This window comes from Puma concolor, chromosome C1, assembly GCF_028749965.1.
Source record: "Puma concolor isolate L17-30 chromosome C1, mPumCon1.1.hap2, whole genome shotgun sequence".
Lineage (NCBI taxonomy): Eukaryota > Metazoa > Chordata > Mammalia > Carnivora > Felidae > Puma > Puma concolor.
The window spans coordinates 151,670,108-151,693,760 of record NC_141674.1 but is presented as its reverse complement, the minus strand read 5'-3'; the positions used below and the strand labels follow the sequence as shown (position 1 = coordinate 151,693,760).

The 23,653-nt window shown below is 36.1% G+C and overlaps 1 protein-coding gene and 1 pseudogene across 5 annotated transcripts in view; one reads left to right on the top strand and one right to left on the bottom strand.

Moving 5' to 3' along the window:
* Positions 1 to 23,653, bottom strand: part of TANK (TRAF family member associated NFKB activator) — a 95,258-nt gene that overhangs the window by 4,987 nt on the left and 66,618 nt on the right. For all 5 annotated transcript variants that reach the window (XM_025912452.2, XM_025912451.2, XM_025912450.2 and 2 more), the window contains 2 exons: positions 5,432 to 5,508; positions 4,876 to 4,991 (listed from right to left, as the gene is read on the bottom strand). In XM_025912452.2, the coding sequence (XP_025768237.1) occupies positions 4,876 to 4,991; positions 5,432 to 5,508 (193 nt within the window). The remainder of the gene's footprint in view (positions 1 to 4,875; positions 4,992 to 5,431; positions 5,509 to 23,653) is intronic.
* LOC112872271 (large ribosomal subunit protein eL43 pseudogene) lies at positions 16,075 to 16,362 on the top strand (annotated as a pseudogene).

The following is a 23,653-nucleotide window of genomic DNA, read 5'->3' as shown; positions in this document are numbered from 1 at the left end:
ATAAAAGGCCTATGAAGATAGCAGGTGGATATCAGGTAGATACCATGGCCCCTGCAGCTCATTTATCTGGAAGCTGCTCATCCAACAAATTCAGCTCCAGAACAAATTCAGCTCTCTAGGACACAGGCAAAAGCTAGAAAGTAAGTAAACAGAGCTTCTGAGGAGTCAGAATTAGAGCCAAAAGGCCCACAGATATATGTATTTTGCTCTTACTCTCATTTTAGATTTATTCTAACAAGCTTGATGATATTTCCCTTAGCTCAGAGCTGGTTAGAAGCAGCAAATTAAAAGGTAGGGATAGGAGTTGCTGAAGACAGATATAGATATCAACAAGAGCTGAAAGCATGAGAGGAGACGAGAAAAACAAAATAGCAGATATAAGAACTCACAAAACACTACAGTCTGGTGTAGGGCCAATAAGGGCTACATTTCTCAATGCAAAAACACAATGATCAAAGCATTCTCTATGCTGATAATCCTGAGACATTAGAAAACACTAAATTGTGCTCCACAATCTTACCTAAGAAGACAGTAGTTTGGAGATTGGTAATGTGTGATTTTCATTAAGCGGACAGAAGGTAGAGATTAAAAAAGAAATCAGCACTTTAAAAAGGTAGTCATCAGAGAAGTTTTATCTTCACAAAAGGAGACTTGCCCAAGGAGGCCGATTTAAGCAGACGGGGTACACAGAACACCTTGTGTAGTGTCTGTCAAAGTTAGTAAGCACTTAACAAACGTCAGTTCCTTTCCTTCTGGTCCTTGTAGTCTCATGACACCTTCCTATCTTTTGCCACAGCACATTCCAACACAAGGTATTTTCTGTTTGGACACAACTGCAGTATATTGCAACCAAATCCTCAAGTTTACCTTCTTACATATCTACTGCCTCTCTTTAGTACACACCACCTTATCTTGTTGGATTACTACAATAGCCTTTGAACTGCTGCTCTGCCCTTTAAACTTAGCTCATAGCCAATCCATTCTCTACATTGCTCCTTATTTCTTTTCTAAAGCACAAATCTGATCATGTTACCTTCCTCATAGAACCTTTTCGTGGCTCTCCAAAGCCTCATCCCTCAGAAAAGTCATATAAAACTGTTCATGACTGGTCCCTGGTTACCTGTCCATACTCTCATCTTTCCCAACTGTTGCACTTCTTATTCCAGCTATAATGGACTTTGCACAGTTCTCCAAAACAGCCAGGCTCTCCTGTCTTTGGGCCTTTGCACAAGCTGTGCAGGCTGCCTGAATGTCCTCTCCAAGTACTCTTTACCAAAGTCTTACTTGTCCTTCATTCCTTAATGTAGACTTAATTTCTCTGGATAGTTCTCTCTAGCTCCCCAAGACCGGGTTAGGCATGACTCACAGGTGTCCCGAGGCTTACACACGTTGTACTGTATTTGTTCTTTCTCCCACTGAAGTACATTTTTTAAGGTCTTAAACCATGCTTTGTTTCCCACTTAACCCCAGTACCCTGCCCAGTGCCTGACACATAGTATGCCCTCAATAAATGTATTCTGAATGCATTTGTATTCTGTTCCCAAGACAGCCCAGTGTAATAATCTACATTCACTAGATAATCTGTCTGTGACTAGAAGTAGTACAGTAACAAAGACCGAGCTCAATTGTCTGGTAGGATTTCTTTGTCCTTGCAGGTTTCTCAAAGTCCTTTAACTCTCAAGTAGTCGTTTTTCCTGATAGTAGACTTAACAGTAGCAGGAATTCTAGGCAACGGTACTTTCTTTGCAGATTACATTTGCTAACTGCAGGTAACAAATCAGGAAAATCAACTGCTGAGGTAACTACATTTTGTAACACCTGAGGAGGAAATGCTTATCAAAATGATCTTCACAAGGAGAACAGGGAGAACGATGAAGAATCTGCTGCTGCTGCTGCTGCTAATGACAACTATTAACATCAATAGCACTTCTATGTGTCATGCACTACTATAATCATTTTATGTGTCTTAATTCATTTCATACTCAAAATAATCATGTGGTAGGCATTAGATTATCCCCACTTTACATGCGAAGAAACTGAGACATGGAGCAGTTACTTCCAAGGCTACACAGCTAATGAATGAGTGGTACATCTGGCATTGGAACCCAGGCAACCTAATCTAGATCCTGTGCTCTGAACCATTATGTTAAATCAAACATACTGTATGCTGTACATATACACACATACACGTAGAAGACACAGAAGACAAACATACTGTATGTGTGTGTATATGTATGTACACACATGTACACACACACACACACACACACAGAGTCCCTGAAATGATTTTCTTTTCCAATAGATGACCTATCTCCCTTGTGAACAAAACCTGGGAAACTCAAAACACCTATAATAAAGCAGATATTTTCTTTTTTATAGCTAGCAGGCATACCTCAGCCACATTAAAATAATTTTTGGAATTAATCTGTTCAAGCGATGAGTTAGTATAAAAAAAAAAAGATTTGGGGTGCCTGGGTGACTCAATCAATTGAGCGTCCAACTTCAGCCCAGGTCATGATCCTGTGCTTCGTGGGTTTGAGCCCTGCATCAGGCTCTGTGCGGACAGCTCAGAGCCTGGAGCCTGCTTCAGATTCTGTGTCTCCCTTTCTCTCTGCCCCTCCCCCAACCCTGTCTGTCTCCCACAAATAAATAAACATTAAAAAAAAAAAATTTAAATGAGGTGCATAAAAGCACTTGTGATCCTGACACTATACTGAGAAACATGATCAGGTGGAGCAAATTGCCTTTCTATTTTGTTTATTTTCAGAACACTTCTTTTCGCAAGGACACAAAAAACACAATGAGAAACATTTTTAGGTTTCTAAATTTTAAGTACAGGCTGTCCATTTAGATTACTTCTTAGTCTAATTACCTCGTATATTGACAAAAGAAAAAGATCTGATGGTTGTTTGTAAGTTGCGATCCTATATTCTACTCTCTTCATCTTCCCTGAAATAGGACTCTCCTTTATGGACCAAATGGCACTTTTTATGAAGCCACATTTGCTTAAACATACATTTTATCTTTATCCCTTCTCAAGGCTACTGCCATAAGTGGATGAGAAGAAAAAAGAAAAAGGAAATGTACAATTCTACTAACTCAGCAATTTTTCATGAATTATATGTTTATCTAAAGGTAAAAGTCAAATTTTAACAAAAAAAATAACATGGGGACAATACTGCTAAATACGTTCTTTCCAGATGTATTATGCAAACCACATTTAAAATATTTTCCTTATATTTTTATTCAATGTAATGTTCATCCTTAAAAGGCCTGAATAGGCATCTTTTCCCAAAACATTTTTCTTTCTTTCCCTTTTTGATCTACTACTACCAGAATAATATTTAATATTTTGAGTTTTGTCTAGACCCAGCAAAACTTCACTGCAGTCTATGGCACAACAGATCTAAAACATTTCAAGAATATGCTGTACTTATTATTTGTGACACATTTACTATAAAACATAAGAATAACATTAGGAAGCGGTTTTAGTGGGGAAGAAAATGAAGCTAAACACTCAGTGTCCTAGTTGACAGATACATACTCAGATTTAGACCTGCACAATTTAAAAACGGTCAAAGTATTAAGCCACTGATAATGGGGTAGGTTCTCTGTATAACGATGAATATATCACCATTACAATGTTTTGATAAGATGCTGATGTTAAAAAAAATCATGTTTATGAGTTCTATGTACTACATCTCTTTAGCTAGTAGATTTTAAATAAAAATAATTCTTTTACTCCAGAGGTACTTAGTGTCTTTAGCCTACACAAAAGATCAATTTCTCATGAAAAAGACAAAAATTCAGGTGAAAGAATCAGCATTCTTTCTGGGTAGCTGGAGGGGGAAAAGGGGAAGAAATAAATTATGTCTGTCTACAAAGACTGTTTTGTTTCCCCACCATATTGTGTACCTTTTCTGAAGATAAAACAGGAGTAGTATGCAAAAAGTGAATTTACACTATAAAATGATTTTTAAATAGTCTAGATATAAGAGATGGAAGAGATGGAAAGTGATCTTTAATTAAAGGGGCATTAGCACTGCCGCAACATCTTTCAGAGTGAAAACTGTAAATCACATCTCTAGGGAACCATATGCAGAATATCTCAAATCACAAGGGTAAAGGAGAATTTATCATTTTAAATGATCAGTTTACCTTCCTTTTGTTATGGAAGTGCTTGGTAGCCAGATTCAATCTCTGGTGTTTTGCTATTCATATGGCACGGCTGAAGCAAACCCTGGTCTGGGGTTTTAGGAAAGGGTATAGGCTTTAAAAAACACACGGCAACACATGTGTAAAAACAGATGTTCCTTTTAAGTTATATTTTATACTAAATTTGTACTTTGTATCTCCAACAGGCTAGCCTCACGAAATGTGAAATGTTTATTTCTTGAACCAAATTATAAAAATCCATAGTGTCCAACGAACTTTCAAGCAGAAGTTAAAAACAAACCTGATGTTCTAATTTTACTTAGCTTATATATATATGGTAGTGCAGCTTCAAGGCTGCTTACTAATACATGAGTTAATGTTTAATTAACCCCCCCACATAGCAACTGAAAACTTTGAGACATATTTCCCATATTTATTTTGTACCCTTTGCAAGGTGGGACTTCTCATTAAGATGATTAGTAATTACATCACTCAAGTCACTCTACATAGCCCCACACACAATAAAGAGAGAAAAAAGCCAATCATTAGATAATGTAATACAGTACAGAACTTTAACAGCACTTACCCATTATAAGTGGTAGGAGGCGCAAATTGCAGATCCTTAGCACTTAACAAGCATTTCGAAATATTTTTACGATCAAAAAGAAATACATTTAAATCAATCAAGTTAATAGTACTGTGTGTTAAATCAAACCTTACCAGTTGCAGTGGCTGGTACATTAAGTTTGCTTAAGTGGTCTTTTTGTGCTTTTGCTAGCATGCATATTCTGTGAAATTCTTCTTTTAGATCCTGGAAAGTCTTCTCTATATAAGCCCTAGAAATGAATATTTTAAAATATGAAGCTTTATGTTTAAATATTTTCTATTGTCATTAAATTTACATAGCACCATTTTATGTACCACAAAATAATTACTGAAAGGTTAAAGTCAAAAAATTATTTTAAAATCCTAGAAAATGTCCCAGAGAACTACTCTAATGTTTGGAGAGCCAGGCACAAAGGCACAAAGTAAGCAGTAAGTTAAAAGTTCTAATACATAGATGTAGCACAGACTAGCATATCTACTTATTTATAAATCACACTTTTGCTGGCTGTCTCATTCTCACATTAGAAATTTTAATACATGGATTTTTGTTCTCAGTAAACATCTTAAATAGAAGAAAATGAAATGTTCCTCATTTCGATAATGTTTACGTTAAGATCTGTCCATATAACATAATATGGCCATAACACTTGGTCTATTGAAATATTAATACCTTTCATGGAATAAAGGAATGCCAAGACTCCTTGGTGAAGTTTCTTTTCTAGGAGAAGAAACCTCTTGTCTTCTTACCTTAAAGATACAAAATAATCACCAATTTAAATTGCTTCTAAACTCAAATGAGAATAGGTTAACAGAAAATACAATGGAAAATTCACCTCCGTCATTGAAACATATATGTAGGTAGCTTACAGATACATATCTTTCTTTTCTTTAAATAAGAATCATCAGGGAAAAAGGAAAACTGAGGCAGAAAAATAGGATGGAGACAAGAAGTATTTCAGGCAACTTCTGTAATTACTATTTCCAGTACTGACAATTTAAGAAGCACCTGACATGACCAGAAACCAGGAAAAAAAAAATCTGTGTATGTGTGTGTATTTACTTCTTTTCCATTATTGGTCTATAGGTTTAAATTAATGTCTTTGTATTTTGTTATAGATTCTTTGCTGAGGAATGCAGCTATGTAGAGAGGAAGAAAGAAAACCAGGCTACAGCACCTTAGCATTTAACAAGCATTTTACAGATAGTGCCATGATGTATTTAAGCTACTTTCTGAAGCTAAGTTCTTGCCTTTCACTCCCACCCTGTGGCTTATTCTGGTATTACATTCATTCTGACATTTAAAAGTCAACATTAAAAAACATGTAATACATCCACTGTATGGTTTAGATTTTTAAAAAATCTTTAATCATACTTAGAAAACTCTGTGTATGTTCTAAAGTCACAAATTGACAAATACAAAGATTTGAAGAAGTCTTAATATTATACAATCATAAATTATAATTCTACCAAACCTGCATAGGTCTTGTTTAAGTTCAAATGAAACCAGTGGTCATTTATATTTAGTGACTTTTTAAGATTTAAGATCATTGTAGCCATTATTAAAGTGGATGATTTTACTTCATTGTTTCTTGTCATCTGAGTATAACTCTTTTAATCTTGCTTTTCGAAAAGTTCCTTCAGTTTCTTAGGAGTCTCATTTGTTCTTTAAGAAAAAGACTTGATTCCAGTTTGTTTTTTTAAATTAGTATCTTCTCCAATTTATTTCAGTTTATTGCTCTACTTCTCCAGCTTTTTCTAAATACCAGTGTTGGCTTAACATTTCTAAAATAGAGTATTCCTTTAATTAGTAAAATGAAATCTCAGCAACCCAAACAATTTGTGATTTTATATATTATGTTGTCAGACTGAGGTAACAAAAAGATCATTTGCTGCTGCATACTTTTTGTCTGGCAAACACTTAGGCCAGGTCTTCTTCTGGATGAAAAGTGTTTTACTGAGCTTACAAAGCAGTCACATCAGAAGACATTTTCACATTCACAGTTTGTTTTTAAAAGCAGTAGACAAGGTTTTTCTTTAGTGTTATGTGCAATTAAAAAACACTCAGTGGATTTTAGTGTGTACTAGGAAGAGAGGCGACATTTTAAAGATAGCCAATCATTCAGGATGCTATAAGTAGGAAAGCAAACTTTGAAAAGATACTATATTAAGGGGTGCCTGGCTGGCTCAGTCAGTAGAGCATGTAGACTCTTGATCGTGGGGATCATGAGTTCAAGCCCCATGTTGGGTGTAGAGTTTACTTAAAAAAAATAAAATAAGGGGTGCCTGGGTGGCGCAGTCGGTTAAGCGTCCGACTTCAGCCAGGTCACGATCTCGCAGTCCGTGAGTTCGAGCCCCGCGTCAGGCTCTGGGCTGATGGCTCGGAGCCTGGAGCCTGTTTCCGATTCTGTGTCTCCCTCTCTCTCTGCCCCTCCCCCGTTCATGCTCTGTCTCTCTCTGTCCCAAAAAAAATAAATAAAAATGTTGAAAAAAAAATAAAAAAAAAAATAAATAAAATAAAAGATATTATATTAAATCTGTATCAACAAAATCAGAGAAGAGGTAATATTAAGAGAATAGAAACACTTGGCAATTTAATGTTAAACAAATCATAATATGTGATTAAATAAAATGACTAATCTTCTTTTAAAATTTACTACTAGAAATCCTGAATATGAAACAAAATTATTTTATCACAAGCCAGAAAGAACCAAAAAGAAGCACAGTTGACCCTTGAACTATGGGGTTAGAAGTGCCAACCCCCATGTATAAAACCCATGTATAACTTCTGACTCCCCCAAAACTTAATTACTAATAGCCTACTATTGACCAGAAGCCTTACAATAACATAAATAGTTAACACATATTTTGTATGTTATATATATTACATACTGTATTCTTACAATAAAGTTAGCTAGAGAAAAGAAAATGTTATTACAAGAATCACGAAGAAGAGAAAATTACATTTACAGTAGTGTAGTGTGTTTATGGGGAAAAATCCACATATAAGTGGACCCAATCAGTTCAAACTTGTGTTGTTCAAGGATTAACTGTACTCTAATTTTAAACCTAAAAATGAAGATATTTACATAAAGTAGTGAAGACTATTCCAGTTCCAAAGTACTGATTTTGGAATCAGTACTTGGAATGATTGCTTCTTATGTTAAAAAGAAACCTTAAAAATTGAGGGGGTGGGGGTGGCGATGAGAAGAAGGTGAAGGAAAAGACAGGAAAAGAATGATAAACTTGTGTATGGTTTGGTAAATAACCTGTGACAACCTACTTGTTTGTCGTTTAGATTTGATAACTGGTGTGGGTGAATTAATTTATCCAGAAAAGACTCCTCAGGTGTATTGGTAGGGGGTAAAGGGAGGACTCTCTTATTAAGAAATTTCCACAAAGTATGTAAATTTAAGGTCTTCAGCTTCTTTGGGATTAGGAATACAGCCCTGCTTACTGTTATCTTTGTTACTGTTATTGAAGAAAAATACTACGATTGTACTACACAATACACTGCATCTTCTATCATTCACACCAAATACATCTCTTGATATAGTTCAAATGAAAATTTTAGGTTTCCAGCATCCTAAGAAAAAATTTTAAAAGGGGCCTTTTAACATGTTAGCTCTGCAAACAAACAACAAAATTGGCAAACAGTTCTCCGACACTGTGAAGCAGGGTTTTATCTAGAATGGGTGTAGCATGTCAATGCTATTTTCCATTGTAGCTATCTGACACAACTTTCTGAAAACAATCATTTATACCTCAAAGGATGTAGAATTAGTGTAGTCAATGGCAGCTCCAACATTTCTCCCAGAAACTCAAGACTTGCTTTTCAATGCCAAGTTAATTTACTTAATAAAGACTATGCAGTTTGTTGAACATCCCAGAGAGTAAATAAACATTAAAGGAGGTAACTTGTAGTTTTCGTTCTATTCTCAAATATTATCCAGGCGGACCCTGCACTGCAGGAAGCTGAAGTTACTGCGACTTCAAATAAGAAAGCAAGGGAACTTTGAACATTATATTTTAGGAGATTTTAAACGTTAAATCATTCAACAAATGAGTTTATTTTGAGGTACTAAAACTTAAAATACTTAACATTATAAACTGTTCCAAGTACTAGTTTGGAAATGCCGAAGTTGTGGAATGAATACTGAAATAAGAGCTTTACACGTCGTACTTTTCATTTACACTTCCACTATGGCGCTGGAGAAGTCATTCAACTAAATCATTACGATAAACCCATTTGAAACAGTTGAAAGATGTTGTGAAATGATTCCTTAAATTGCCTCTTATGTGAATTGGGAGAATTTTGTTTTAGTGTAAATCAATTTAAGTTTCTCATAGATGGGTATCATATTAAAAATATATGCTCCAGGGCCAGCTGAATATGCAATGATACTTAAGAAGGAAAAAGAAAAAGCGGCTAATATTTTTGTTAGTCGAAAACCAGGTTTATTCTTAATGCACAGATAATGGAAAACATTTTTGTGTTGGTCTGGGATCTGGCAGATATCAGCATCTTAAAGAAAGAAATGTACACTTTCCCTAATTCTTGCCTTTATAAAATATTTAGCACAAAAGTGAAAGTATTTTATTCCTTTTATAAACTGATTTGAAAAATAAAGAAATGACTCACAATAACCAAAATATGGATTTAACTTAAGTGTCTGTAAATGGATGAATGCTAAAGAAAATGTAGTGTGTGTGTATACATACATATATATATAGTACAGTTGAGTCTTGAACCATATCAGTTTGAACTGTGCAGGCCCACTTCTATGCAGATTTTTTCAACAAATACAGGGCAGTACTGTAAATGTATTTTCCTTACGATTTTCTTAATATTTTCTTTTGTCTAGCTTATTTTATTATAAGAATACAATATATAATACATATGCAAAATATGTGTTAGTCAACTGATAACAGTAAGGCTTCTGGTCAATAGTAGGCTATTAGTAGCTATGATTTGGGGAAGCCAAAAGTTAGATGTGGATTTTCAACTATGTGGGGAGTCAGTGTCCCTAACTATATATCTATATATATCTATATCCACACACATACATAATAAATAGATCAACCTTAAAAAAGGAAGGAAATCAGGTCATTTGAGAAAACATGGATGAACCTGGAGGACATCATGCTGCATGACATAAGGCAGGCACAGAAAGACAAATTTGCATGATCTCACTTATATATGGAATCCAAAGAAGCCAAAATCATGGAAGTGGGGAGTAGAATGGTGGTTGCCAGGGTTTCGGGGTGGGGGAAATGGGGGGGGATGTTGGTCAAAGAGTAGAAAGTTTCAGTTATGCAGGATAAGTTCTGAAGATCTAATATAGAGCATGATGATTATAGTTAATACTATTACACTGTACACTTGAAACTTGCTAATAAAATAAATCTTATATGTATTCATCACAATGGAAAAAAAGATAACCACGTAAAATGATGGATATGTTGGCTTGACTATGGTAATCATTTCATAATGTATATATGTATCAAAGCACCATATATACTAAAAACATATACAATGAAAATTTTTTAAATGTTTACTTATTTTTGAGAGAGAGAGAGACAGAGAGAGAGATAGAGTGTGAGCGAGGGAGGGGCAGAGAGAGAGGTAGACACAGAATCTGAACCAGGCTCTAGGCTCCAAGCTGTCAGCACAGAGTCCGATGTGGGCTCGGACCCATGAACTGTGAGATCATGACCTGAACTGAAATTGCATGCTTAACTGACTGAGCCACCCAGGCGCCCCTATGCAACTTTTATTTGTCAATTATACCTCTATAAAGCTGGGGGGGAAATGCAATAAAATTTAGACTCAAAATCATTTTTTTTTCTTAAAAATTTTAAGCAACTGAAGTCAGCAGAATTAAATTGTTATGCAACTTTTAAAGATAATACTAAATTCATTAATACAATGTATACTTTCTCATATGAAATTTAAACTTTAAAAGGCTAATATTGAATAAAGGTGGTAAGTTTGCAATGATACATATTTGAACTACAGCAATGACTATCATTCTATTCCAGTGTTCCTATCAAAGATGTCCTCTAAAATTTAGTTAAGATGCAGAAGGAATATTTATTTTTAGGTGGCTCAAGCAACTGTATGTAGCCACTATTGGATTTTGTTTCTGGATGAGGCCTAATAGAATTATTCTTTTATTTTACTTTATTTTTTTAACTTAAAAATGTTATAGATATATATACATACACACACACACTTTTTTTTTTTTTTTTTTGAGAGGGAGAGACAGAGTGTGAGCAGGGGGGTGGCAAAGAGAGGGAGACACAAAATTTAAAGCAGGCTCCAAGCTCTCAGCACAGAGCCCCACGCCAGGCTCGAAATCACGAACTGTGAGATCATGACCTGAGCTGAAGTCGGATGCTTAACCTACTGAGCCACCCAGGTGCCCCAATAGAATTATGCTTTTAAAACAGAAAAGAGAACTACGCTCTTACTTGGAACAATATAATTCAAGAAATGAGCCAAGGTGAGATAGGATGGATTAGTAAAGGAAATATAAACTGTGGAATAGTTATAAATACTAGCTTGATAAAGTTTTCTACAGAAAAAGGAGAAATAAATGAGCAGCGTAAAAAGAAACTGAAAATAATTTACTTATCACTTAGGTTACTGAAAGTAAGAATGAAATGAAAGGAGAAACTAAGGTTGAGTATTTTCTTACCAGTTTTAGATATATTTAGACAAAGATATGGTAAAGTCAAGCACTGAATATGATCTAAATAGGGAGAAAGTGAGAATAGGGCTATGACAAAAGAGATTAAGGTGGAAACGCGAACAAAAAATTACAAAAAAAGAGATCTGATGAAAGTACAAAAGCATAGTAAAAGGTAAACAAAAAATACAAGAAAATTGTATTTATGAGTATTTGCGGCCGTGTGAAATCTATGGTTCTCTCACCCTCATTAATATTATTGAAAATCTAGCAAAGCAAGAGGAACACAAATCCTATGAGTCTCATCTGCTTGGCATGGCAGAGTATGCCAGGTAAACCCACTGCCAGTGCAGGAACAATTTCAAGGCAAAATGGGATCCATTCCAGAGTTCTGAAGGAAGCAGCAATAAAATAAACAATATAAGCATGAAGTTAAATACCCCAATTACTTCCAAGATCTTTACAGGATTCTGGTTTAATATAAATACCCCCAAATCACTATCAATTCTACAGTATTCTTTTAAAAAAGTTAAAATCCTTTACTAGTAGTAACACAACGACTATGGTTTCAATTCTATTATGTTAATTTGAAGCAGAGTGAGATTAATACTTTCCTATCATCTGCCTTTGGAGTCTTCACTGTGTATTAGGTTCCTTCTGCACACATCTTTCTGAATTTCTTGGAGAGCCCGACGCAGGGCTCGATCCCACGAACTGTGAGATCTCGACCTGAGCTGAAATCAAGAGTCAGATGTTTAACTAACTGAGTCACCCAGGCACCCCTGAATTTATTTTCTTAACAGGAAGAAATATTGAATTGTGGGGATGCCTTTTTATGAAAAATAGAAAATGAATACCTTAAACGACCACTTAAAAAAAAAATAAGATAACCCATTCCCCTCACCCCTTCTCCAAACACTACATTTAAAACAAACTGATGTGGGAAAACCCTCTTCATTAGCCACAAATTTAATGTTACAGCATTGTCATGGTAAACAGAAAATACCTTCATGAAAGTAGCTGTTACTTAAGCAACTTGTATATATTAATTATTTAACTTAATCCACATAATCTTGTAAATTAGGTACTTTAATTTTAAAGTTTGCTGTAGCAAATAAGGCTTTGGAGAGGTAAATGATTTGCCTACAGTTCGGTACGTGGGGTAGCTGCAGTTGGAACCCTTATCACTGTATGATCTTAACTTCTCCAGTTGAGAGAGGGCTTGGCTGCCAGAGAAGTTCAGTAGTGGGTATCTAGCATGGTGAGGTAGATATAGAATGGTGACATTTACACACTGTACCAATGCAAACTAATTTTAAGCTTCTAAAACTTGTCATACAACAAATACATTTTTCACTGACTAGTGATAAGCCAAGTTTTGATGTTTAAATTTTGCCTGGGAAAAAACCTTTGGTATGGCTGTGTGTGTGTGTGTGTGTGTGTGTGCGCTCAAGAATGTCCAAGTAGAAATTTACATTTAAAAATAACCCAGATAGATTTACCCAAATTCTGTCAAACCAGTTCACTTGCTGACAGAAGTAATCTGGCAATAGTTTTTCTTAACCAAAACTTCACAGTTCAAATATTTCTCAAACTTACTATTAGAAGTTAGCCATTTGACAAAGAATGACAATGAGGTATCTTCTTGTTAATTCTATCCTCTCAAAACCTGAACTCTCTTCCTGACTTCTCATCTCCCAGTAGAGGACTAGGCATAGTTTTAGTAGCTGATTTAAAACCCTTGCCTGATAATTTCACTATCTAGATCTACTCAGAGTTGGTGTGTTCCCTTGAAAGTGGGTCACGTGGGGCGCCTGGGTGGCGCAGTCGGTTAAGCGTCCGGCTTCAGCCAGGTCACGATCTCGCGCTCCGTGAGTTCGAGCCCCGCGTCAGGCTCTGGGCTGATGGCTCAGAGCCTGGAGCCTGTTTCCGATTCTATGTCTCCCTCTCTCTGCCCCTCCCCTGTTCATGCTCTGTCTCTCTCTGTCCCAAAAATAAATAAACGTTGAAAAAAAAAAATTTAAAAAAAAAAGAAAGTGGGTCACGTTTTACTGACTCTCCACATGTTGAGTAATTTTGGACTGTACCCTGAACACTGAATACGTTGTGGAGACGTTATGCTACATGGTGCCAAAAGTGGTGATGATTTTGTTTTTGCAGGCACTTGGTTAGGCTTAGATTCCAAACTGTCACTCCTTTCAAGAAGGGTAGTTCAGATTTCAGATCAGTCCTTTTTAAGCTTTAGCTGCAAACTGCTTTATTTGCTCAGCACATCCATGGGCTCTGGGAACAGCCAGAAACTTGAGCTGAATCTAAACACAGAGCTTATGGTTCTCCTTCCTTCTCTGGCTCTCTCCTCTTTGGGGGTCCTTCCCTCTCCCTGGTGGCTATGCTTCTTCTGAACTCATTCTCTTTCCTGATTCTTCCAGCCTGAAGGATGGTGGGCTTTCTATTGGAATTTCAGCCACTGCAACTATGGCCATTCTCAGGACAAAACTATAGAAAACTGGGAATTTACTCTGAACTGATTACTTGCTCCACATTTTGACTCCTCTCTAAAATATGCAAAGTTCAGTGTCCAGTTTCTCAGGGAGTTGTTCTTGTATATGTTGCTAGAGTTAATACTGTTATTTGTAGAGGGATGGTTAAGTACTCATTCTTCTGTAACAGAAGCTCCAACTAGCAAACTCAGGGTTTGTTTTTTTTTAATCCCTTCATTCTTCTGAGATTTACCATGGTTTTCCAGAGATGTCTTCATCACTAATCCAAAGGCTTCTCTTAAAACTCTCATTTTGTTCACTGCTCATTTGACAGTATTTCACACTACTGACCATATCCTCCTCCTTGAAACATTTTTTGGCTACCAGTATAACATGCTATTTAGGTTTTCTACTTAAAGTTTGATATTTTCATTGGCTTCTCTTCCTAGGCCATAAATGTGGACATTCTCTAAGGTTCAGACATGGGTACACTGTTCTTCTCTCATTATATACTTTTCTTATCATTCATTCTCATGTCAATTCTATTGAGTATTCATTTCCTACAGTCTGTATTTTCAGGCCTATCCTCTCTCTTGATAACCACTCTCATCTCTTTTGAGCCAATGGATTTTCACTTGTTCTGTTATCTACTGTAGACCGAGTTTTAAAACCTAACCTAATTACCTTTTCCTCAAATATAGTTCCTATTTCTAATCTTCATTCCCCCCCCCTTTTTTTTTTAATATAAGGCTGTTCTCCTTAGCATCAAAAATCTTAGGGCAAGATAAAATCTTAAAGAAAGTGAGGTAAGGCTTTCCTGACATAGCAAAATCCAAAACAAAACTGTAGGTCTGACAAAGAGCAATAAAATGCCAAGATCTATTATCTTTCTTATGTCAAAAAAGAATAGACATTTATCAAAAAAGTAGGAAGGAGAGAGTTTTAGATTCAGCTTTAGAAAAAAAGTTATTACCACTTTGTCCTTAGGACAAGAGGCGAAGCAAGAGCTAGGGGTAGGACTTGGGACTCCAAGGCTGCAGCATGGAAAAAGAGAGGAGAGAATGTTTAAACAGCTACAGCAAGAAGGAAAGCAAGAGTTATCATGGCTATTTGGCCATCCAGCATAAATTAATTTCAAATGACACTTCTGGGGAATATGGACAAGTCAGTGAGCAACATTATGTGGATGCAACGTATAGGGAAACACACTGTCCTTAATGTTAAATAGTGAAGAGCAATTAGGGATAGAAGTACTGAGTAAACCCATCCAATATGGCCGTTATGGAATTACTCAGAGGAAAACTGAGTTGGAATACAAAAATCACACCACTGCTGACAAAATGGGAGAGAGAAAATAAAAGACACCCATCTTTGATAGAAAAATTTTTCAGAGAAAACGTCAGGTTTCATAACATAGCAAGTAAGCAGCAGAGTTCAGAGAGTATAACATATTAGGTACAAATGAAAAATTGGGTGAGCCTTCCCTGCCTCTCCCCCACCAAATTCTAGAAATATCTTTTTTTTTTTTTTTTTTTTTTAATTTTTTTTTTTTTTTCAACGTTTATTTATTTTTGGGACAGAGAGAGACAGAGCATGAACGGGGGAGGGGCAGAGAGAGAGGGAGACACAGAATCGGAAACAGGCTCCAGGCTCTGAGCCATCAGCCCAGAGCCCGACGCGGGGCTCGAACTCACGGACCGCGAGATCGTGACCTGGCTGAAGTCGGACGCTTAACCGACTGCGCCACCCAGGCGCCCCTAGAAATATCTTAAAGGGGACTACAAATCTGGTAAGAAGTTGTTAAAATACAATATTGGGGAAAATGCTAGCTAGAGATTCTGCGGTTAAATGAAGCGAAGTGGTTTTCTTACTGCTGATTTCAGATCCTTTAATACATTCTTATGCCTTTAAAATTCATCAGAAAGAGTACACAGTATGCAGCACTTTACAGGTCTGGGGTTCTGTGGAACACTTCAGGAAATGTATCAGGTACCACACTATCTTTTAACAGATGAGAGTCAAAATTCAGTTTGCTCCAGACTTAATATATTAGGTATAGCTAAGTAACTGGGAGCAGTTTACAGATATCATGACTTAGTGTATAAAGATGTAGCTCTCTGGGCTCAGACCTAGTTTGCAGTGACATGGCTAAACACACCAAGGTCGGAATCACCGGTAAATATGGGACCCATTATGGTGCCTCCCTTGGGAAAATGGTGAAGAAGACTGAAATAAACCAGCATGCCAAATACACGTGCTCCTTCTGTGGCAAAACCAAGATGAAAAGATGAGCTGTGGGGATCTGGCATTGTGGTTCTTACATAAAAACAGTAGCTGGTGGTGTTTGGACCAACATCACTTCTGCCATTACAGGAAAGTCAGCCATCAAAAGACTACGGAGTTGGAAGACCGGTAGAAGCTCCACCATTTGAAACATTGTTAGCCTATAATAAATGGGTAATGTATGTAACAACAACAACAAAATAAAGTATAAAGATGTAAAACAATTAGTTATCTAATAAATGTGAAAATGATGAACAAGCAGTATGACTTCCATACATAAATAAGGGTTCCTGAGGGGATGTTAAGAGTATTCTTAAAGTATGACGTTTTTTCAATAGAAGGAAAAGTAAGTAACTTACTGAGAAAAAGGCAATATTTTTCTAACAGAAAATTATAATCTAGTAAAACAGTGGTTCTCAAAATAAGGTCTAGGATCCCTGGAAGTCCTGAGATTCTTTCAAGGGATCTACCTTTGGGAAAGAAATCTGCCTGGGCCCTGAGTGTCCCTACATTTTTGCTGTGTATGCCAAGAATATAAGGCTCTGATTGTTCTTTACCTGGGATATTTCTGAGGACTGTGTTTGCAGAGGGCAAACATGAAAGCTAATGTCTCTCTTGGACAATGAGCATGCTACTTACTGCTTGCTGTAAAATGACCCATCTCCCAAGCTCAGTGTTCCTCACTTTTAATGCAACCCATTACATACGTAGGCATCCATCTGGGTCTTACCACGTTACCCTTCCCTCTTCCCTGGAGGGACCAACACAAATAATGATGCTCTTGCTGCTTATGTGCTGTGTATAACAAAGATTTTTTTCTGATTCAAGAGCCTTGTGTCTTATTACAGCATCTCTGAGGCAGTAACTGGCTAACTTACTAGCTCGTGGGTAGTGTAAAATCAAATCCCTGACCCTGACATATATGGCGTCAACTATTATCACCATACTATTAGATGTTATTTGTTTTTTTTACTCTTTTGATATTTATATTGATGATGCAAAAGCAATGGTGAGTAAAACTGCTAGTGCCTGAACATATCAAGGCCATGACACAAAACTGGAGTTACCGTTCTCTTTAATGCCACATACTCAGTAAAAAAAAAAAAAAAAAAAAAAAAATCCTTGGGGTCCTGAAATGTCTCCTTGATGAGATAGTAAAAATTATTAATTTTATTAAATTTTGATCCCAAGTTAATAGTTTTTAAATACTGTGTGAGACAAAATAGGAAATACACACAAAGGACTTCTATCTCATACCAAACTACAAGGGTTGTCTTGGGGAAAAGCACTGGTTCAACTGTTTGAGAGTTGCAAGCTGAACTAGTCACTTTTTTAATGGAACACCATTTTCACTTGAAAGAATGACTGACATGCATGCTATGGTTATTCAGACATTCTCAAAAGCAAATGAAGTTAGCCTCTCACTTTATAGAAAACTGACAAGATTTGTTGTCCATGAAAAAAATTTTAGAAAGTGAAAATTAAAATCTTGGGAACTGTGTACCCCTTATAGTAAGCTTGACAATTGCCCAATACTTAAAAAGACTTTTATGATGAGATCAGTGATGATGTTAAATGTGATTTTTAAATATCATAAGTCAACATTTGCAAGATCTGCAATAGCACAGTGAACCAGTATTTTTCAAATGACCGATTTATAATGCTACAAAATCATATAGGTAAAAGATAGATCTAAAGATAGACAAGATAGACCTCTGGCTTTTAATGCAGTAGAAAAGTTCATTGGTTTCAGCTTTTATATTGCAATTGACAAACTACTACTTACTGAATTTTGGTATAGTATCAAAGGAGAACAGCCACAATTTCTAAAAAGGTTATTAAAATATTATTCTCTTTCCTAACTACGTGAACTACTATATGAAACAAGATTTTCTTCAGATAATTCAACCAAAAAAACCAAAACAATAAAAAAACACAACAAATCACACCAGGTCCAATGCAGAAGCATTTTATAATGTTGAAAAACAAATGTCTTCAAAACAGATTTTGAAATTAGGATGACAGATAATAATATGAGAGAAACTAGATTGTTTTGGGGGGCTAGTCCTAACCTACTGAGGCTGAGAGAATAGACTTTCATGCTTGGGTCAAGAGAAATCAGGGCTGAACAGAATATACTAACTCTTGGTTTGTGGCCTCTGGAGAAGAGTAGAGAAAAGAAAAATGGGAAATGCGAGGAAGAGCTTAATAGGGGGAAATGAGGGGAGAAAAACCATACCAGAAATAATCAAATCTGCTTAGAAGCCTGGGAAGAGAATTTAAGAAGTGATATGCCACTTCTCATTTTTTTCTCCCCTTAAAAATTATTTCCAGTATTATAAAAACAAAAACTCTAAAATGATGTATTGAATTAAAAAAGAGACCCAGAACAGGAAAGGGTTAGGATGGATTAATAACTCAGATTTGGAAACAATCAAAACTGCAACAGAAGTTTCAATATATTGAAATATTCAAAATATTGAAATGTTTTGGATATTAATATATATTTTTTTGTTTCTTAAAATCTGTGATACATTTATTATAACACTTTGGGAAAAAACTCTGAACTTTGATGAATGAGCTGACTCAAGAGGATTTTTCTGCCTTCTAATTATTATTCTACCAGATAATCTGTAAACAAAAGCTGGTCTCCAAAGAGGAGTAATACAGAAATGTAATACTTTGAAAGAAGGTATATTCAATCCAGTCTCTAGAAACAACTTAGAGGGAATAGGACATTTGCTGTGACTGAGAAGACAGGGTGCTCACATACATTTCTCCAATACTACATAAGCCTCAGCTTAGGCTGGCACGTGCCATTGTATAGAGGGTACATCCCTATTTTTATCTAATAAAAGATGATAAAAAGAGAAGCTTGAGCATTAAAATATAGTCATTTTTTTAACAAAGTTGAGTAATGAACATTAAGTGAATTTATTTCAAGTTCCTCTCTTAGAAAAGGTAGTGTTTAGACAATGTAACCAAATTTGACTTTTCCCACAGAAATCACTTGATGGTTACATAGCTTGACAAATGGTCTAATTTCTAACTTTCATTCAAATGATGAAAAAATATTTATCATATACCTGTATATCACAGTCTATTTTTTTCCAATAAATATGTATATTTTAAATCAGTTTGGTACATGATACAGATTGGTTTTACAGTTTTTAATGGACTAAAATAAACATTTCTAAATATAGTAGTGTCTGCTTATGTAACAAATATCTGTAAGGTAAAATAAGGTATTTGAATAGAACTACATCCACATGAGCAAATAAGAGAAGAAAAAGCTGAAAAGGTTCCTATATACCTTCTGGATTAAAAAAACACAAATTATTAATGGCTGAAGATAGTAAACTGCTAAAGGAAGGGGGAAACAGTATGCAAGTTCTATTGTAAGAGCTCTTCGTGCAAAACTTAACTGGTTTCATATTATGGTTTTGTTGTTAGAGCAGTATTCAAAATTATAGATGAGAGGCTTTATCAGCTACACTTTCACAAAAACTGCTATATGCATTGAAAGAAACGTGTGGCAAGGTATTATTCATAATATGACAGTCTATTATAAAGCTTTTATAATGCTTATAAAACCAGGTACTTGGACAATATATGGCAAGTTGGCCAACAAACTTAGTTGAAAAGACCTGCAATAGAAAAAAGGAGAAGCTGGGGCACCTGGGTGGCTCAGTTGATTCAGCATCTGACTCCTGATCTCAGCTCAGGTCATGATCTCACGGGTTTGTGAGATCAAGCCTTGCATCTCTGCGCTGACAGCATGGAGCCTGCTTGGGATTCTCTCCCTCTTTTGTCCCTCCCCCGCACTTGTGCAAGCTTGTGTGTGCACTCTCTCTCAAAATAAATAAACATTAAAAAAAAAAGGGAGAAACTATAGGGGGCCTAAACTCAGATACAGATCCCTAAGTGGGAGCTGCATCTGAAATCCATAGTATATGACAAATGAACACTGCAAGGATGGGGATATCATCTAAGACCTAGACTTGTGAGGCCAGTTTTATAAGTTACAAAAGTTCAGAAAGTAAAGCAGCATTAAAGTTCATACACTGTCTGTTGAAACTGTCATGCATAACAACTGGAGGAACACACCAATGCCTCTCAAGGACCATCTATAGAATAAGGTAACAAAATAGTAGGGAGCATTCTGTCTTCTGAAGCCATGATTATGTCATTTTAAAAAGGTTATAGTAGGGGCACCTACTATAGTCAGGTAAGTGTCTGACTCTTGATTTGGGCTCAGGTCATGATCTCACAGTTTGTGAATTCGAGCCCCGTGTTGGACTCTGCGCTGACAGCATGGGACCTGCTTGGGATTCTCTGTCTCCCTGTCTCTCTGTCCCTCCTCTCTTTGTGTGTGCTCTCTCTCAAAATAAATAAATAAACTTAAAAAAAAAAGCTTATAGTAAATGAAATTGATCTTTCAAAATCATCAGTTTTACCTTTCAGTTATGTATGTATTATGTATGTATGTATGTAATCCTGCACCCAGTGTGGGGCATGAACTCATGACCCTAAGATCAAAAGTTACACACTTTACTGACTAAGCCACCCAGGCACCCAGATTCAGTTTACATAATGTTCTCCAAAGTGGTCTTGAATAATCTGAGCTCGTATCTAGAAATTATTCTTTTCCCATTAAAATCTTGCAGAAAATTAGGTTTTCATATTCTATGCACACAGTACCAAAACATAGGCACATAAGAATATGTTTTCTTTTCTCTCCTTGAACTAAATGTTGATCCCCTGCTCAAGCCTACCTTTTAGCTCACTGGGAATTTTATTTTTAAATTAAGGTCCTATATGTTTTATCTGTACCATAAAATTATAATTAGCATTTCATTTTATCATATAATTAAGACTTCACATTGACTTACAATGTTTGCTAATTGCTTTGGGGTCCAAATCTTTGTTTCTCCAATCAGACTACATGGCTCCTTAAAGTTAGAGACGGATCATGTCTCATTCTTTTTTTGTACTCCTGTCAATGATTAGCAAGACTAGGCAAATAGAAGGAGTTCAACAAATACTTCTTGTCTAAGTGATTGACAAGTGAATTTTTAGACATCAGCTCTCTTCAAACATGTCAGAGCCTTTATATTCACTAGAATTACCAGGTACAGCACATCTTATTTCCTTAATGTTAGCACTGATGGCAGCTCCACGGCTACATCATTGTTTTACTCTTCAAAACCCACAAAATCTTTGCTGCTCCTTTATGCTACGGTCTATCTACCGATCTAATCACAAGAATGGCGACATGAGGGATGGGCCAACTGTCTAACTGGCATCTTTCCGTAATAACTGCATTCTTTGTATTTTTACACTTTTGCTTAAAGCATGTAACTCAGATGAAAAAAGACATGTATAAAGAACAAATGAGAAATACATACATAAAATCAGAAACAAAGCAGAAAATCAGCTCTTTGGACACATGATCTCTATGTTAAAAAACAGAAGTTCAAATAAACTCATATTACACTTTGTATCCTAGATCCTAGACTCTGAAATGACCTTACAATATTCAGTAACGTTGATTTTGGTTATTAAATCAAAACTTTAAGCCAGCATCGACAATATTTCTTTGTTCTTCCAGTGGCTGGCAGTGTCAGGTACATAGCAGTTCAGTCACTGGACGAGTGAGCGAAGAAAATTTACCAGTATCACCAAATTCTTCTATGTATTCAATATCATCACTCCCTATACATTTTCTTGCATCCCAACATTCTATCTAGACTCTTGTGTAACTTCCAAAAAAAATACTGTAGGATAGAAAGATGAGGGCAAACAATTTTTGTCAAACCCTGGACACCTAGAATAGTATTCAGTTTGGCAACTGAAGTGCCTCTCAGAAGCAGTATTATAAAAATCTCTTATTTCCAAGATCTTAAAAATGATCCAGTATATTACAATCCTAGTTTTTAAAAAAGTGAATTAAACAATGCCAATTTATATCTACATTAAGAAACACAATTTGTTATTTAAATAACTGCTCTCATGACATATGCTACTGTGTCTGACAATGGTGTTCTATAAACAAGAGATAGTTTTGTCAAGAATAAGTGTGTGCATTTTTTTGTTGATTTTCTACATATAAATATTTTCAATTTTCAAAACTGGTTATAAAAAAAGAAAACGTAACAACAGGCAATAGTTTCTTGGTTCTCTAAAACACTGTTCAGCTGTTCTCTGGAAAGTCTACATTCACGTCAGAATTTTTGAAATTGTTTTTTTTTTTAATTTTTTTTTAACATTTATTTATTATTGAGAGACAAAGAGAGACAGAGCACGGGCATGGGAGGGGCAGAGAGAGGATGAGACACTGAATCTGAAGCAGGCTCCAGGCTCTGAGCTGTCAGCACAGAGCCCGACGTGGGGCTCAAATCCACAAACCGCGAGATCATGACCTGAGCCAAAGTCGGATGCTTAACCAACTGAGCCACTCAGGCGCCCCAGAATTTTTCAAATTGTTAAGATGAGAAGCTATGATATTTGTTTCTTCTGAGATTAACACTGATAGGATTCAGGAAGCTGAATTTACTATTAAATTCTGCCAAGGTCCTTGACTTTTCATTAGTATTTATCATATAAATCAAATACTACACACCACACCCTGATCTATGGTACCCTCTCTGTATGCCACAATCTACCATCCTGTGATGCTTTTAAAATACATGTACAAAATCTCTGGTACTCCTCCTTTCAAGAAGGGGAGCGTATTTCCTTGCCTCTGAAGCACTTTGTGACTTATTTCTAATGAGCAGAATAAAGTGGAAGTAAAGGTATGTGATTTTTAGAAACTAGGTCATGTAAAGCACTGTGGCTTTCTTGTTGCTCTCTTCTCTTGGATCTCTTACTCTCTTACTTTGAGGAAATTATTGGCCAGGTTGTGAGAAAAGGCCATGGAGATGTCGCCTGCCAACAGTCATTTGAGTGAGCCATCTTGGACGTGGATCCTCCAACCATGCCAAGCCTTCAGATGACTGAAGCCCTTGCCCACATCCTAACTTCAGTCAAATGAGATCTTGAACCAGAACTACCCAGCTAAGTCACTTCCAAATTTCTGACCCACAGAAACTGAAATAATAAATATTTGTTGTTTTAAGTTGTTAAGTTTGGGCATAAAATTCGGGGTACTTTGTTGTATGATAGATAACGCAATGACCCCTTTGCCAAAACCGTATCTCCTCAAGAAAGACTGTGCAAACTATGGTGGTATATGAGAAGTGAAATTCAGGTTTTCCACTAAACTGAGTACTTTTTCTCTAATGTCTCTAAACTAAAGCAGAGTATTAAGGGCCACCCAATTATACAAGCTCTGCTGTCGTGACTTCCTTATAGAAAGTCCTTTTAGAAGTCGAAGAATTCTTGCATGTTCTTTGTGGAGGAGTACCATGAACAGAGGCCGATCTACAAATTTCATGT